Source organism: Rhinatrema bivittatum, chromosome 16, assembly GCF_901001135.1.
Source record: "Rhinatrema bivittatum chromosome 16, aRhiBiv1.1, whole genome shotgun sequence".
Taxonomy (NCBI): domain Eukaryota; kingdom Metazoa; phylum Chordata; class Amphibia; order Gymnophiona; family Rhinatrematidae; genus Rhinatrema; species Rhinatrema bivittatum.
The window spans coordinates 15,796,687-15,815,875 of NC_042630.1; the positions used below are offsets into that span (position 1 = coordinate 15,796,687).

At 41.2% G+C, this 19,189-nt stretch overlaps 1 protein-coding gene across 1 annotated transcript; it reads left to right on the forward strand.

Annotated features, from left to right (window-relative positions):
- Positions 1-5,904: 5,904 nt before the first annotated feature.
- Positions 5,905-18,061, forward strand: LOC115077421 (extracellular calcium-sensing receptor-like). Its single transcript, XM_029579710.1, is given in 6 exon segments — positions 5,905-6,116; positions 7,203-7,494; positions 8,725-9,567; positions 10,778-11,005; positions 16,229-16,352; positions 17,133-18,061. Coding segments are annotated over 6 exon segments (2,628 nt in total).
- The last annotated feature ends 1,128 nt before the right edge of the window (positions 18,062-19,189 follow it).

Sequence of the window (19,189 nt, forward strand, 5' to 3'; positions counted from 1 at the left end):
AACTTTCTGTCCTTTAATTTCATAATCAATTGAAATCAGCAATGAATAATAACTCTTCCTCCGATGGGATCTGGAAGAAATGAGAGACAATTACAGGATCATTGTCTCCGGTGGGAGATCTCTCCCTGTCAGAGGGTGGGGAGGAACGAGTATAAATGCAGGCAGGATCCGGGGGCAGTCACCACTGCGGTGATACGTCAGGACCTGGGGAGTCACTTTGAAGGGTCACACAGATCTGAGAAAAGGGATTTGAGACCTATGATTTGGTGTGTTGTATTATATTATCTTATCTCTCTCTTTTTTCTGTTCTGTACATAGGCATGTTGCTAGCAATAGTTTTGTTTTTATTCTATTTTCTTATACGTACATATGCTATATGCATTGCCTGTGTAACTTACTAGTGTAATTTCCTCATCCTGATACTATATTTTTGCCAGAACACTTTTTTGCATTACAATATTATTTTATAAAGTAATGTGTAACTCAGATTTCTTTGTCTCAAGTAATACTAGGCTATAAATCCGAGCTCAGGGTTTCACTTTCCGAGGGGGTTATTCTAGATGTCTTCCAGTCCACACTCCCTAATCATAATACAAGTATGTGTATGTATGTTCAAACCTTAAAAAAAGTGTTCCTAAATCAATATCCCAAAATGTTTGTGGAAAAATGTAAATAATCTGACACCAGCCAGTATTTCACATAAAGACTTGTATTAGGGGGAGTGCACTTATCTGTACTGCTTCGTGTTCTCTCATGGACAAAACATCTCACGTTATCATGATGTATAAGAGTACTGGAGAGCCTCTCTGTGGAGGAGCACAAAATGGACAGAAAAGAGCCCTTTCCAGTACCTTCTATGATATGACAGCATGAGATGTCTCTATTAAAAAGAACATTCTCCAAAGAGTAAACTTTCTTTTCATAGTGCTTCCTAAGAGTTTCTTTAGGGAGTTGAATAAAAGTATTAGCATGCATATCTGGAAGGGGAAAAAACCCAAGATAGCAAGAAATATTTTGGTATGGTGTAGAAAGGAGAGCAGCTTGGCAACCCTTGAATTTAAATTATATTATTGGACTAGTCAGCTTAAGGGCATAGTGGACTGGTGCATGGAGATGAAGGATAAAGACTGGGTCAGTATGGAAAAGGCAACAGTATCTGCCGGAGATTGTTCATCTTTATTGTGATTCCCTAAGAATGTTTCGAAACTCATGTCTCTGGATCACCTCCGGATTGTATCAGGATAACGGAAAAGATTATGGTCCAAATTTAAATAGTCTTCCTTTCCATTTCCTTTAACTCCATTATGGGGAAGACGTGGCTCTGTCTGAGATGTTCATCTCACCTAAAGCCTTTGACATGTGGTGTAGTGCGCTGTTAGAGATCCTCGGCTGGGCCCTGCACAGTTTGGAACATAGAACCAGCTACTTGCAGCCAAAACATCTTTATTCCAGGTATCAGTATTTACTTAAAGCATAACAGAAAAAAATGGCTCAATTGCTTGGTCCATACTGGTATCGTAAAACGTGCATGGCAGCCACTTAAAAATGACAAAAGGCACAATAGTTTCAATCATATACCAGATACATTAAACCAACCTAATTTGAGTTGAGTAAAATCCTATTGAATCCCCTTTTTAAAATATTTTAATCGGCATTTAAAAACAGAAAAAGACATCTGCCTTGTCATACAGCAGTGTTAGGAAATCTCTTATTAAGCAGTCAACCCTTAGTAATGTGCTCCCTGAGCCTTGTTGTTTGTAATGTAAGCACAAAATAGTCTTTAGTACTCAATTAACTTGAGCACTTCTGAGTCAATCGGCCTTCTCAACGGGTTCATGGAGCATCGGACTGATACTGTAGGTGTTTCAACATATTAAATGTCTGCTTCAGGGCTGGCGACAATACTTCTAAATCAAAACAAAGAAAATAGTGAAAAAATGATTTGTCTTACCAGACAGAATAAATTAAAGTCTTTAGAGCTATACAAACCGCAGCCTCAAAACATTACAAACATTGCTGCTGTGGTAGGCTTCAGGCATGTGATGTCACTGCGGACAGCTATATAAAGGACTGATCAACCAATGGAAATACAGGGAACAGAACGTCATGACAGTAGTCAAAAATGTCACTAGAAAGAGGACCATTCTATATCTTTATTGAGTTCCTAGGGAGACACAGTAGTCCAACCATAGATAAACTGTTGTTCCAGCAGTATAAGCGGAGGGCAGAAATCACCACTTCTCTGATTCCGACCGGGCTGAAATAATTCTGCAAACCGTAGATCATGAACCGTGTGAGCCAATGTCGTCCAATGTGTTACTGAGGGGGCTACTTGTCGCCCTTCTAATGCAACCTAGAGGTTTTTGGATCTGGATACCCACTGATCTCAATGTCTTACTGATATAAATAGGAGGACAAGGATACCAATCAATGTGTACATCTCCTTTAGGTTTGCAGGTGGTGTGATGTTGTAAGGAAAGTGTTTTTTTTTTTAGCTGGGAATCAGTATTTATTTCACATCTGAAACTTCCAGCTTCTCTCCTGAGTCACCAGGATCATTCCAGTAAGGTACATTAATAGTCAGTTGTAGACCAGTCCAGTTTCCTAGGACTTCCAAGCACTTAATTCCCATCTGTACCGTTTTGCAGATTCACAAGACCTTAACCGAAGGCTGCAGGCCTCTCTGCTCCTGGGTACAAGTAAGCTCTCTCCCTATTGGCTCCTCATCTGTTCCCCCTTCCTGTTTCCTTCCAGTCTGTTTTATCTTGCAGGAAACCGGGCTCTCTCAGTTAATCAGAAGGTTTTTTTTTTTAAATGTGAGCTGATTTTATACCTCTTGAGGGTTTAAAAGTGAGGGTTTTCCCCTTAATAGCAGGTAACTGTAAAAATGGGTCATTTCTTTCACAGGGGCTTTACCTTAGGCTTTCAGGAATTGAGAAAATGAATTCATCTAATTTTCCTGTATTTAAATATCTATAGTTAAAAGGTTTAATGACCAAGGTTCCTTACAGGAAGCATTTCAGTTGAGTTGTAACTTATTTTGAGCATCTCTTGGTGTCTAAATCCCAGAGGACAGGTCTGATTTCTAAATTATATGCTTTATTGCAAGCACATTTCTTATCTAAGAATATAAAAAAACAGCCCAATATAATCTATCACTTATAAACTAAAACTGATGCAAAAATAATTTTAAAGGGCATTCCATAAAATGCAGTGAACAACACCATTAAAGGCTATACCTACCTTTTCTAATGAAGTACCATTGAAAGTTTAACAGAATTTTTTTCTTTTCAAAATATAACATTAATTCAACAATACATCTCTCAACCTTGAACCATCACTTATCTTTTTTCTTGGTCATGCAGCTCGACTTTAATTTCAATGTTCAGAATCTTGCATACAATTGCAGTGCTTTTTGATGTCTATACGTGAAATCTGAACACTAGTGCAGTAAAAAACCAATATAACCAAAGATCACTTAAAAGTCACAATTTATATAAAACTGAATATTTTGCAAACGGGGGAGGGGGGGGGAATTTTATTGAAACCAGCTACCGCATGCTTAATAGTCCATGAAATCATCATCATCGTATCCTGCTGTGCTTCTACCCTTTGTTTTAAAAAGTCATTTTTTAGTACTACTTTTTATATTTGCTATTAAAATGATGACAGCCTCTGTGCCAGAGGACTTGGGACTACCCCAGACCGCCCCTTTTTCAAAGCCCCATGACATACACGCGTCCTGGGGCTTGTGCGCACCGCCGAGCCTATGCAAAATAGGCTCGGCGCGCGCAGGGGGGGTTTTAAAGGGTTACGCGCATATATTACGCACGTAACCCTTTGAAAATCTACCCCTTTATGAATGCCCATTAAAATTGATTCAGTATTGGTATTTCCATCTCTGTAGCATTTTTTGTGTGAAATTTTATCTAAAAATATGCCTTTTAAGAAGAGAGAGACTACAGTTGTATAATAACAGATGGTGAAAGGATAGGAATCTTTAAAAGGCTTTGGAAGGGTAATACATAGTAACATTGTTCTGACGGCAGAAAAAGACCAAAATGGTCCATCCAGTCTGCCCAGCAAGCTTCCCATGGTAGCAACTGCCGCTTTGTGCAGGATACTCCATGCCTCTGTCAAGGGCAGTAACCGCCACTCCGTGCAGGTTATCCCCAAGCCTTTTCATTCATTCCCATCCTCTAGCTTTTAGGGATCCACAGTGTTTATCCAATGCCCCTTTGAAATCCTTCACAGTTTTAGTCTTCACCACTTCCTCCGGAAGGGCATTCCAGTCATCCACCACCCTCTCCGTGGAGAAATATTTCCTGACATTGGTTCTAAGTCTTCCTCCCTGGAGTTTCAAATTGTGACCCCTAGTTCTACTAAAATGTTTCCAGTGGAAAAGGTTTGTTGTTGTCCATGGATCATTAAAACCTTTCAGCTATCTGAAGATCTGCATCATATCATCCCTGCTACTCCTCTCCTCCAGGGTATACATATTCAGTTTCTTCAATCTCTCCTCATAATTCATTTGATGGAGACCACCCACCATTTTGGTCGCCTCCATCCTGTCTCTGTCCCTTTTGAGATATGGTCTCCAGAACTGAACACAGTACTGTTCTTCTAATACTATTAGAAGAAAAGTTATAAACTTGTTCAAGTTGATATTATACTGCCGTTAGACTAAATAAAATGGGAATTAAGGATTCTGACTTGTGATTACAGAATTGTAGTGGCATTGGGTCTTTATGTCATGTGTGGTGGCACTGCTGATAATCCAGATTTTCTGGACACAGGTTTGCTCATGGATTCATGAGGTAGACGGACAATTGCTGCCAGCAGAACCTGTATTATTATTGCTGAGTTCTTCAGAAGGAAAAGCTCCTTTTCAATTTAGAAAGGGTGAAACCTTTATTAACTACATGATGGTAGCAGTAAGAAGGATAACTGCAAGTTACTGGAATAGACCTACCCTGCCCCCTCGAGAAGCTAGGAGACAATTGCTATGGAGCATGAATGCACTGGAACAGTTAAACCCAAACAATAAAGGAGAAATATTGTAACGTTAGTGAAATTTGGAAAATATTCTGGAATGGAATAGGACGATGGGAGTTTCTGTCCTGGTTGATTGAGTATGGCTCCTCTGGATCAAAGGTTTCTGAGTTAAAACACAGCATTAGATACATTTTCAAAGGAGTTACATGAGTAAAATTAGCATGAGGAAATTTATTTTAATTAATTTTATTTTTATTTGATTAGTTAATGTGTTTTTTATTTTTCCAGGAGGGTGGGAGGAGGTGTTCATGTCATATTTTGATGCATTGGTTAATTGTTTGGCTGAAATGTTTCATTGTTATTTTATCAATTGATCTTCAAAAGATGTTCTTTCACAAGGCTAATGGAAAAAAAGAGAAAGATAATCTGAGAGATGTTTTCTATATTGATGTGGGAGATTTTGATTTCACATTCCATGAAATAACAGTGTTTTATTTTCTTTATTAACTTTTGATGTTCTAGCCATGAAAGAGAGAGCCAGAGATTTCAGGCATCACTTTGCTAACACAAATGCAAATTGTTATACCAGTGAAGTTTCCCGAATCTGAGAGGGAGAGAGAGATTTAGGTTTCACCAAATACCTCAAAATATTTTTTTGTGTAGAGTAGGAGAGATTGGTGAAACTCATGTTTTCATTATCTTTGGTCATTGCTAACTGGGCATGACCTATCGAGGAATAGTCCTTAAAAACAGAATATGCTGATCTGTTTCCACATCCTGGAGCTTGCACGTAGGAAGATTGTGAGACATATTCCTATGAAATACTGACTCCTCGTGACTGTCTCAGGTATTGCCACTGATTGTGATTATTAATATTTCCTCAGCCTGCTCCATGTGCCAGACTGCATCATGGCACTTTTTGGGTTGATGGTTCTGCTGGCGACGGTCCCTCCTCTCTACTGGGCTCGCTCCCTGTCCCCGGGCTGCACCCTTCAGAGTCAGAAAGAGGTGGGTTTTGCACAAGACGGGGACATCCTGATTGGAGGAATAATTCCAGTGCACATTGACTGGCTGAAGCCAGACAATCAGATCACTATTGGACAGCCCGATCTCTGCGATACGTAAGATGTCTGCTTTTTATGCTCACCTTATGGCTCCTGTACTGTTCTAAAAGTCTCTGCAGATACAGCTTTTTGGGTGTCTCTGCTCAGTGATTCCCCTTGAATACAGACTGTATATATGTGTGTGTGTGTCTCTCTCTCCTGTATCTCCCTGGGGATAATTTGTGTGTGTGTGTGTGTGTGTGTGCGTGAATGTACCTGTGTGTGCTTTGTGATGCTCTATGGATATGGCCTGCCTCAACTCCCTGACTCCCTGAGGGTATCACCTTCCAGGATGTATCTCTGCTCTGTGACTCCCAGCTCACATCTGCCTGAGTTTCACTGGCTATAAATCAGGGATGGGCAATTCTAGTCCTTGAGGGTCGCATGCCAGTTGGGTTTTCAGGATATCTCGAATTAATATGCATTAGAGAGATTTGCATGCACCCTGCCTCAGTTGTATGCAAATCTATTTCATACATATTCATTAGGGATATCCTGAAAACCCAACTGGTTTATGGCCCTCAAGGGCCAGAATTGCCCAACCCTGCTAAAAATGACATTATTTGGCCAAGTTGGTTGCTTTTCTGTGTAAAATGAATCTTTTCCTTTGTATATTTTGCTTTCATTGCCTCATTAGACTTTCACATGGTCTTCATTTATTTATTTATTTATTTATTTATTTATTTATTTATTTTAAGTTTTTCTATACCGGCATTCACAATAAATATTGCATCATGTCGGTTTAATGATCTCACAAGCAATGAGCTTGATCTTCAGAAATCAGCTCAAAGATCTGCTACTCCTATGTAATATTTATTTCTATAATGCTAAAGGACATACAAGTTAGGGTCACAAGCAACTAACCGAGCTGCATCACATTGCTATAGCCAGGGACTAGAACTCCTATTTCATTATGGGAATCGAGAATACAAAGCTCACATTGATGTTTGCTAGGAGACAAAGAAAGCAATAACTAAAAGCTAGGCAGATATAATCTGGAAGTCATAACACAAAAACACAAAGGCTTGAGGTAACCAAAGATGATTATTACCCTCACATCACTGGAAAACACCACCTGAGTTTGGCATTCTCTTTGCTCCTCAGATTAGACACGAAGGCATATGGCTGGGCGCAAGCATTAGTGTTCTCCATCAATGAAATCAACCAAGACCAAACCCTCCTTCCCAACATCAGCCTGGGCTTCCAGATTTATGATACCTGCTTATTAATCACTAGAGCTCTGAGGGGCACTGCATGGATGCTGACAGGGCAGGAGAAGCCCATCTTGAACTATCGGTGCCAAAGCCAGGCTTCATTTGCAGCCATCATCGGAGAACGCAGTTCCACGGTCTCCATTTCCATTGCAAGGGTCTTAGGACTTTACATGTACACCCAGGTAAGACTTGGTCTCCTTAATTGAAATCTGTAAAAAGGTAAAATTTAATAATAATGGTTGTGAATAAGTCTTTAATTACTCATAGACTGTGGTGATTTATCCTCTAATTTGCTCCAAAATAAAAATAGACAAATCTGTTCCAGTACAATGAGCTACCACTTTTATTAATGAAATATATTACATGAGAAACATCACCCTTCAGCCAAACTCTCAGCAGATGTTTCTGATGTTAATAAAGACATATATGTTCTAGAATATAGAGTAGCATAAGTCAGCAATACATGTCTTTGATCATGATCACTTTAACTAAGTCCTAATTAAAATTACAGTTAGCTATACAGAAAAAAAACCCAGGAAAAGGGTTATGAGTCATTTTATCTTTTTTTTTTGTTACCAAATGCAATTAATTCTTTAATTTTGGCCTGGTGGTACTCTGCATGTCTAAGGATTGTTTAGACTTCATCATTTTCCCTCATTATATTTTATCTAGTACAGGGAGCAAGTTTTGTAACAGCTATTATATATCTTTATTTTGAATCTATGAATGGTTAGGGTAAGAAATCTTGATTTTGGTTCCACAATTTTTGCAGGCATAGCAAGAGCTAAGTATAACTTTAAAAAATACTATTCTACTAACATAAGCTAAGTTGAACAAAGAAGTACAAAAATAATTATTTTTTCCAATCTTTATTTATACCAATATGAAAACAGTACATGCAAGTGCAACTTCAAACATGAATTGAAAATCATGAATACAATAAACAAAATAAAATAGAATTGGTTCATTTTTTTTCAACATACTTTATAGTTCTAATAAAACAAAATATCTTCTCTCATTTATCCTCCCCTACCCTTCCCCTATATTATTGCAAATTACTCAAATTTTAATCTCCTCAAGACCAATGAACAGGAAACAAAATTTGTCCCTTTGGCCTTCTTCTCGATACTAATTTTACCAAAGGCAGAAAATGGATAAAATTAAATCTGCTTGAGAACAAAACCCACTGAGTTAGGCCAATAACAGAAAGCTCCTTTAAAATGATCAGACTCCTTTTATTTTCAGACTCCAGTCCTCTCTTGATGGTTAACATAAAAACAAGTATAAAGATACCTATGTGAAGATGATGATGTTAATCTAAATAATACTGAAATATTGTAAAATTCTCCGCCTGCTTCTGTCATAGGAAATCTGACTCATCTTCCCCTTTATTGAAACTTCTGCTCTTTCAGATCAGTTATTTCTCAGCGAGTCCAATGCTGAGTGACAAGTTCCAGTTTCCATCCTTTTTTCGGATGCTTCCCAGTGATGACGTGCAGGCTGTGGGACTGGCCCAGATGGTGGCCTACTTTGGCTGGACATGGGTGGGGCTGCTGTCCAGTGCAACCGAGTATGGGACTCTTGGATCTCAGATCTTGACAGTGGAGCTCTTAAAGCTAGGTGTCTGCATTGCCTTTCATAAAACATTCCCTGCAGTTTCCACATCCAAAAATCTCAAGCTCATCTTTGAGGTGGTCAAGAGATCATCTGTCAAAATCATACTGGTGTATTCTTCAGTCGCTTATTTCATACCTGTGGTAGAGGAGATATATAGAGTAAACATTACTGGCAAGGTATGGATCACCTCTCATAGTTGGTCAAATAGCTTCTATTTCTTAAAAAGAGAATATACTGATATCTTGAGTGGCACCCTTGGATTTGCAGTTCATGAAGGCAAAATGCAAGGGTTCAAAGAGTTCCTTCTCAAACTTCATCCATCCACATCTCCACATGACATATTTATCAAATCATTATGGAAGGAGATCTTCAGTTGCCACTGGCCTGACCCAGAGAACAACTTGACCAACTTGGCCAGCATGGACATTACTACCATGACCATGTGCACGGGCACTGAGAAGCTGAAGGAGTTTAATGGTCAAATTCCACGTGAATTTGACATGAGCACCAGCTACAATGTCTACAATGCAGTTTACGCTGTGGCCCATAGCCTTCAAGACATGCACTCCTGTGTGCCAGGGGAAGGGCCCTTCGTCAATCACACTTGTGCTGACATAAGGAATTTCAAACCATGGCAGGTAAGAAACAACAGTGAGTGTAATGTTTGTATGGGGAGGACAAGTTTCAGAGCAATTTACACAAAAAATGTGTTTTAATCCACCCTAATCATATGTCTGAAAACTGCCTGTCCTCAATGTGGCTAAGTGTCCATGAGCTTATCTACAACATGAATATTTTTAGCTACAATGCGAGAAGGCATTTCTGGTAGGGTGTCATGGGGATCTCTGGACTTAGCAATAAGGATACCACAGAGGGAAGGTGCCTGAGAGGCAAGGTTGAGGCATGGTGGTGAGAAAAGCCAGGAGAGATACACAGAACATGTAATAAAATCTACCCCAAATTGTGTTTGTAGAATTCAGTACCCATCACCCATCTCACAACAGCAGCCTGCTCTCCAGCTGACTTCTTATTCAAGCCTGCGGCTAGAGAGTAGTCTTCAAATCCTGCCCTGAAACTTTTGCATTTGCTATTGAAATCCCCACTAACCTTCATGCCTTTGGTGGGGGTGTGGTGGCGCAGAGTGCAGTTAGAAGCTGCCATGATGCAGAAATGTTCTCGTGCTTCAGCATCCATAGCTGTTGCAGATTAAAGGAAAATCAGTTTCTCCTCTCCATTTTGTTCACGACATGCTGCAGAAGCAAAATAGCAGTGCATCCTTGTCTTACAGTCTGCCATTCCTGTGCAGACACCTCCGCGAACCAGTGCACATTTTTAAACAGTGCACACTATTCAAAATAGTGCTTGTTAAAAGCAAAATTTAAAAAACTAAACAACACACTTTTAAAAGCAAAGTAAGATAAATGAAACAAGATAGAAATGAAATGAAAGAAAACATTTTCCCATAGGGACATAGATGTCATTTTCAAATCTCTGTGCTTACTTATCCAGCAAAATTCTAGCTACAGAAAAAGCAATTGCAAGTGTCCACTCATATTCTATTCCAAAGTGAACAGTTTGAAAATTGCCCCCTATACATCTGAGCAACCAAACCATCATGGTTTGGTTAATCTACCTCTGAGCCTTGAAGAGGCCCCCCCCCCCCCCCGGATAGAGCTGAGTCATTCTGGTGGGACGGCTAACTGAGGAAGCTTCTTTGCTGTAAACCTCCTCCATAAATAAAGGGTTACACTTTCCTGAACTTATGGCTCAGGGTCTTTCAGGTGCATTAGTTTTACCATGCTGAAATGAGCAAAATGAGTAACTGTTCCAAGCATTTTCTATCCACAGCTCCTTCACTACATGAAAAAGGTGCACTTTGTGAACAAGATGGGGGAAGAGATATACTTTGACAACAATGGCGACCCTCCTGCTGTCTATGACATTGTTAACTGGCAACCAAATCCCGATGGTAGCATCCAAGCTGTGAAGGTGGGAAGCTTTGACTCTAGAGCACCCAAAGGTCAAGAGTTGTCCATCAACATGAGCACCATCCGATGGAATATCCAACACACAGAGGTAAAAACCCAATGTACACAAAGCAAGAGCTAGAATCTTCTCAGATCCTGTTGTGAAGCCTGGAGATATGAGTCCAAACATGTCCAATAGAATCGTCTCTTAATCAAGCCATGCAACCTTCCCCTTCTCTCCTTACTCATCATCTCTACCAGTGTATCATCTGATACTTTTTGTCCTCCATCTGTAAAACCCAGACAGGTTTCCCCACGCCTCCTCCTCATGTGATGATGTTAAACGAGACTTCTGATCCCTGCTGAAGCTGCTTTGTTTTACTTTGGCAATGTGTTTTTTTGGCAGTGACCCTTTAAGTTGATGACTGATTCTTGAGATTGGGGCTGCCATCTCATCTAAAGGGTTGCAAGCTGTGTTGTTTTGTCCCGTGGTGTTTGGCCCTGAGACAAAAAACATGCCAAAGAACCATGCAGATTTTTTGGGGGAGGGGCCCTGCTATCAGTATGATACCCCTCCCATGAAAAAACATTGTGGCTTACTGGCTCTAGGTGTAAGTTTGTACTTGTTACATACTAAATTGCACAGTTAGTATGAGAAACATTCTATAAGGTCAACTTATTTTCTTTTTAAAATATTTACAAGTAGCTGATTCACTGTCCTGTAAACTTACATATTTTGGGGATTCAGAGCAGAAACTTTGCAACAATTTTTAGTTATGGCTATGGGACTGTGACTGTTGGGTTGTTTTTTGCTTTTTTTTCTAGTAATCTCCAAATGATGTTCTAGGACTCTTATTCAATAAAGATGTTTTCCAGTGGCTGAGCAGGGGAAAATAGTCCTTTTCAAATAAGACCCAGGGAGGGTAATTTTATTACAGGGACATTCCATGTCAAGTAGACAAATTTAGAAAATCATCCACACTTGACCTCCTTCAAATCGAATACAATTTTGTGTGGATGTTCCTTAGGCCCTCATACTAATCTATGCAAAATGTTTCGGCTGGATCTCTATTGTTTCAAGAGCTAGAGGCAGCTGAATGAAGGTCACTGTTAGAGTCCTGTGCTTCGCACAACCCAAAATGGCCACTTTGTCTGGGCACTGCAGCCAAACAACCCCTGTTAGGGACCTGAAATTATGTGGATTATTACAACCTCTGGTGCCAATCTCCTTTGCAAAGTTTGGAACCTAACATGAGCTTGCCACCCTTTTTATGGGCCAGCGAACTATGTGAAAAAGTTTACAAAAGAAATTTAAGGCTCACTTTGACTCCTCATTGCTCCTGATGTGTACTTCAATTCAGGCCATAACTGGATCAGTAGTCTTGGCCCATGACATATATCTAGGATTTGCACTAGTTACATAAAGACATGCTGTCACCTTTTTATGCAAATGTTCACCATTTTTTGGGTGCAAATATCCCTATTGTGTAGTTTTACATTTTTTTCTTTCTAATGTCATTTGAAAGAGCACCTTTTTTGCTACAAAAGTCATCCTGTTTTGTTTTGGACCCAGCCTTGCTTTGGTCAGAATTACAGTCACAAAGACCAGCATCATTTGCATGCGTGAATGCACTATGTTAAAAAGAGCCATTTTTGTCACCCAACTGTGAAACAAGCAAATGAGCTAGAGATGTGAAATTTTACAATGCAGCTCAGTTTACTGGGCTTACCACAGTTTACTGTGCTTTTTGACACATATTTGTTTAGACATATTTTATAAGTTAGTCATCAAAGTCAGTGCAAAACTTTGTATGCTGATTAATTACCCTGCATTAGTCAGCGGTGGTTGAGCTACTGCCAGTTCAGCAGAATTGACAACCCCATCGCCTAGGGGCCATTCCAGACAGCCTGACAAGGTACCAGCCACAGGTTCCCAAGCTTTTATTCAAGCACAAAACAAGAAAAGGCTAGACACTACATACGAGAATTGCTTAAACTGCAAATTTCACAAAAATTCCCATAGGGATTGATTTTCAAACCCGCACGCGCACATTCATGTGCGCGCGGTATCCAACACGCACACATGGACGCGCAGATTTCATAACATGCGCGCGTAGCTGCACACATGTTATAAAATCTGATGCCTGCGCGCACATGCGCGCCCGATTTTCTATCGCGTGCACATTTGAGCACGGGTGCCCCATTCGCATGCGCGGGGGGGTATTTTTTCAATTATGCACGGCACCACGATCCGCCTTTTTCCCAGTTCCCTACACCCCTACCTAACCTTCCTCCCTTTTCCCCTCTCCACCCCTGACTCCTAAATCTACCCTAGTGATCCCTTTTTTTTTGTTTTATAACTTACTTCCTCCTCCGAGTAATTTTGTGTGCCGACTGGCTGCCGTTGCGCGAATCTCTGCGACAGCGCAAAATGGAGCTGTCCCGCCAAGCCTCGGGCATGCCCCTTTTGTGAACCCCGGCACTTCCGCGCGTTTTGGGAGATAAGCATGTGACCGGGCCATTTTAAAAATGTGCTCAGCCTGGCCACGCGCGTATCTACCGATTTTTATGCTCACAGGGTTTTGAAAATTTGGGTATTAGTGTTTTTTCCACCTTGCACACGCTTTTGAATGTCCCATCAATGTGTGACAAAGTGGCTTGTGAATAAATGTACTGCCTGCCTGATGACGTTGTTATGGGTGCATCAAGGGTAGCAATAATGTGCTCTTCTGGAACTCAACAGGTGTCTGTACCAGGCGGCCAGTAAAATGACCTGGCAGGACCTTAGGGGTGCAAGAAATTGACCAAGACATCACGTTCCTCAGTTGAGACTTCACATATATGGCCAATCCACCAGGATTTATCATGTATGCAAGCTAAATACTGACCAGGTTGGAAGCTGGATTCTTGAAGGGCGGGAAAATATTCACATTCATGTTCTAGAACACTTGCAATGAATGAGGTGATGCAACTAAAATTTGCATCATCAAATTTTGAATGACATCAATGGGCTTGAATTGATGATTTTCCCTTGTGCCAGCAACTGTCTGATCTTTGCTAAACCTCTCATCCTGAACATGTTGTGACGGCCGGACGGAGGACTCGCGACCGGCCCGTCTTACCTGCCCTCCCGCGTCGTTCCAGAGCTGGCCTTGCTCCGGGGCAGGACAGGGGAGGTGTTCTGGCAAGCCTCTAGACGCTTCTGTCCAGGCCTTCTCCTGCGAGCCGGTGTTTCGCGGCGAAGACGCCTCCGAAGACGCTGCTGAAGACTCCCATGGTGCAGGCCTTAGGCATGCACGCGCGGCCCCCCTCTCTTGAAGGGGCCACGGCGCACCAGGACTGTCGGCCCCTTCAGATGACGTCAGCCCTGGCGAAGTATATAAGGCATCTCCTGACACTCAGGAGTTGCCTTAGCAACTTCTCCCTGCCTTGGATTAGTTGTCCTTCGGCTTGTCTGTCTGCTGACCAGTTCTACCTTCCTTCCGGAATCTGATTGCTGCCTGTATTGACCTACCAATCCTGCACTAGGCCAAGGGTTCACCTCCTGGCAAAACAGAACAGGTCTGATTGCTTCAATGTCCTCCTTTGGTGCAAAGAAAAATTTGATATCAGGGACACAAAGAGCACAGTGCATGTTCCCAAAATCTCTGCCACAACACACTGCTAACATGACATCACCATAGTTCCTTGTGAAGGAGATACTTTTGCATGTTCAGGCTTGCATGCAGTAAATAACAGCACAATAAAATGTCCATTTTGAGGGGTCATTTATATAAATATGTTGAAACAAGATGTGGCATAAGCTACAAGCATGGAAAGCACAACAAGCTTTGCCACACTGTAGAATTTCACATCTCTAGCTCATTTTCATGTTTCACAGTAGGGCGCCAAAGTTGCTTCTTTTTAACATTCTTTTTCTCTTTTTAACATTCTCTTTCTCTTTAATAGTTTTCCTGTATACTTGTGTTAATGTATTCTGCCTTGAGGCGACTGTTTTAATGTATTTCCGCCCTGGAGGCGACTGTTCAGTTCCTTGTAAACCGGTGCGATATGTATTCTTTACAGGAACATCGGTATATAAAAATTAAAAGTAAATAAATAAACATAGCGTGCCCACTCATGCAAATGATGCATATTATTGGGGCCTTAATTCTGGAAAAAGTAAGATCGGGTCCAAAATGAAACAGGATGACTTTTGTGGAAAAAATGATGTTCTTTCATATGACATTTAAAGAAAAGAATTAGAAACTACACAGCAGAGATATTGTCATCTTAAAATTGGCGAAAATTTGCATAAAAAAGAGACATTGTGCCTTTATGTAATTATATCTTTGCATGGACTATGACTACTGATCCAGTCAGGGCCTGAATCAAAGTATAGGTCAGGAGCAACGAGGCGTCAAAGTAGGCCTTATATTTCTTTTGTAATATTTTTCACATACTTTGCTGGCCCATAAAAAGGGAGGCAAGCTCACGTTATGTTCCAAACTTTGCACTGGGACTTACCACCAGGGGTTGTACTAATCCACAAAATTTCAGGCCCCTGAGAGGTGTTGTCGGGCTGCAGCACCGGGACAAAATGGAGATTTTAGGTTGTGTGGAGCACGGTACTCAGAGGTGAGCTCCATTCAACTGCCTCTAGCTCTCCAACCAGTAGAGATCCAGGTGAAAAATTTAGTACGGTTTTGTTTGAGACCCTAGAGACCATCCATGCAAAATTTTGTTCGATTTGGAAGAGGTTGAGCTTGGCCCCCTTGTTCCACTTGATATGGAATGACCCTACAGCCTCAACTCCACCCCTCCCCCCCCCCCCAGAATGCCACTTTCTAGTGCATACAAAATCACCTCTGTGCATACTTTTACATGCACGGCCCTTGGGAATTTTCAAATAGCCTGTTAAAGTGTATAAAACTAGGTTTTATGAATGTAAATCCTTTGGAGAATTCAGCCCTTAATGTTGTGAAGAGGACAATTTTTGTAATAAGTTATAAAGGTAAAAAAGCATTTCTCCCATGTTACTCAGCCATCTGAAACTTACCCACTCTGAATGCAGCTAAAATTCCAAGCACTGCTCCAGTGCCTCAAGGTGCATTTAGGTTGGAGGAGGAAAAGCATACATGTAGATGACATTTTTCAATCTTCCCTTGTACTTTTCCAGCAAAATTCTGCCCATAGAAAAAGTAGGTGCTGGTAGCATGCAGCTGTTCCTTCCTTCCCAGAAGTCTTCAATTATCAACTTATCAATTAAACATTCTTTTCTATATATGCACTTTTCAGTATAGATTGGATCTACAAAAGATTTCCTTCTCTTTCTTTCTCCATTCATTCCCAGGTACCGCGCTCCGTGTGCAGCGAGAGCTGTGGCCCAGGGTACAGGAAGGCGGCTCAGCAGGGACAGCCCCTCTGCTGCTTTGACTGCATCCCATGTGCAGAGGGGGAGATTTCTAACGTAGTAGGTATACAGTGCAGGATTACTGCATTTACTGGATATCATATAAGATAATTACTGCTAACTATAATGACCTCACAAATGGATCTAAGATCTGTTGGTCCTGGAATGAACCACTCCATTTAGACTGTACTAGTAGGACACTGCTAACAGATATTCCTGTTCCATTCAGAAGATAAATCCTGTTCTTTTGAAAAGAAGTAAAAGAAATGTAGTCAAAGTTAGGAGGGACACATGATGCTCTTAACAGCACCCAAGTAGGGGCATGAATTCCTTGAGCATAGATAGTTTTTCAATCATTGTGACGATTATCATGCCTGCTAGAGAAGGTACACAAGTTGAGTTTACAACCACCAAGCTAAACAATCTCCAGTAAAATTCTTAACTGCTGTAGAAATCCCAGGAACAAACCTGAAGATCATTAGGCTCCAAGCACAGTATGCTACCACTGGACTGATTTGAACAACTCCTTCTACATTGCTAGTAGAAGATCCTTGGCTGTCATAGCCAAGATAATCACTACCAGTTTATAATATCACCCTTTCACAAGACTGACGTTTCACTGCAATCTATAATTTGTAAATACATTCTAAAAAAAAAAAAATCAATAAATTCAAAATGGAAGACCTGGTGGAAAACAAAGATAAAAACATCACCTGTAACTGAGAGGTACTTTCACGGTCGATTTAGAAACATTTCCTGTTGCAACTCTAGGCAGAATTTCTCATTAGGGCAGGGGGCAGTTCAGTTGCCATACATCCTTAATTTCTGATTTTCTGATTTCTAGATTCAAATATCTGTTGGCAGTGTGCAAGTGATCAGTGGCCCAATGAGAGAAGGAGTGAATGTGTCCCAAAGAGAATAGAATATCTCTCCTATCAAGAAGTCATGGGAATCATTTTGGCTCTTGTTGCCATCTCCTGCTCCATCACTACAGCTGCCATATTGTGCATTTTTATCAAGTACAGAGATACACCCATCGCCAAAGCCAATAACCGGGAGCTCTCCTTCCTACTCCTAGGGGCGCTGATGCTGAGCTTTCTCTGTTCCCTGCTCTTCATTGGGGATCCTCAGCAAATAACCTGCTTGCTTCGTCAACCTGCCTTCAGCACCATATTTGTTCTCTGTGTCTCTTGTGTGTTGGCCAAGACCATTATGGTAGTCATTGCCTTCAATGCCACCAAACCCAACAGTAACCTGAGAGGGTGGGTGGGACCTCGGGTTCCCATTGTTACAGTTTCTGCTTGTACATTTATACAGGTTCTCATCTGTGTCACCTGGCTGCTGCTCTGTCCTCCCTTCCCAGAGAGGAACATGAAACTGAAGACTGGCATTATCATATGGCAGTGCAATGAATGTTCAGATGTTGCGTTCTGGTGCATGCTGGGATACATGGGGCTGTTGGCATGTGTCAGCTTCCTGGTGGCCTTCCTTGCACGCAAGTTGCCTGACAGCTTCAATGAGGCCAAGTGAATCACATTTAGCATGCTTGTGTTTCTGAGTGTCTGGCTGTCCTTCATCCCAAGCTATCTGAGTACTCAGGGGAAAAACACAGTTGCTGTGGAGGTCTTTGGGATCATTTCTTCCAGTACAGGGATTCTCATTTGTATCTTCTTTCCCAAGTGTTACATCATATTACTCAGACCTGACATGAACACCAGGGAGCTACTCTTAGGGAAAGGTACTGGCAACAAAAAGAAGATAAAGGCCATTTAGTAATCCATCATATTCCTCCATTCTGTATCACACTATAACTGTCTGTAGTCCAGTTCTAATAATCCCGATGGTTCTGAAGGAAACAATGATTTTGTAGGTTCTGAATCATTATACTAGATCACTCAAAGAGATGTAGTACAGGAGCTTTATATAGATCTTTCTTCATAAACAACTCACTCAAGATTAATGTTTGCAAATGGCTTTAAGTTTTAGTTGCAGTTTTGATTTATGCAATATCTACATAAACCTGGTCTTTCACTGGGCATCAGCAACCGAGCTGTTGTTAACCCACAATTGTCTTAAACTGGGTCTACTTGTCTACTAGACTTGCATCCATTGTGGATAACTCTTTGAAACAGCCACGCACGCCCCCATATACGCATGTATATGGGCATTGCGAAAATCTCCTGTATTTTATAACCAGAGCATATATGATATGCTGCGAGGAAAGGCCTGGGGCAGGTGCCCAGGGACCATGGGATTTCAGTCCTGAAGGACCTAATAGAAAGGTGCAGGAGAATAGTGGAATATTTTCATCATAGCATGAAAGGTGAGTAGCTTCTCCATGAGAAGCAGGAGGAATATTGGATAACAAATTAGCCTTTGATTCAAGATGTTGGCGTCTGATGGAATTCCACCTACCTGATGCTGCAGAGGTTAGTGGAGCCTCAGATTCTCCCTTCACAGTCAGTCTCTGATAATTGAATAGTGATAGTGTTATCTCCTTGAAACAAATCTTGAAGCCCTTCATGGATACCACAGAGGAGCTGAGTTCAAGAAACACCACCCTGGGTGCGGCCATCCCCATAGTAACTATTCTGGAGGGGAAAATTAGAGGTTTTCCCATGAGCAAGAGGGAATGGAAGCAGAGGTTTGCAGTTTGTAGACTCTGCAGCAGCAGGTAGGAGGGAGACTGAAAGCTTTAACAAAAAAACCCAACAATGATTACATGCTTGCCATTGTTTGCAATCCATGGGTGAAAGGGAGCCTTGCCCTCAGGTTGCAGCTTCTCACTTACATGAAGGAGAGATTAGAGGTGTGCATCCGTTTTCCACGTATTTGTAATCCGCAACTTATTTTTTGCTAACTGTTAAATACGTGGGGAGGTGAAAAGCATCGCGACTCCCC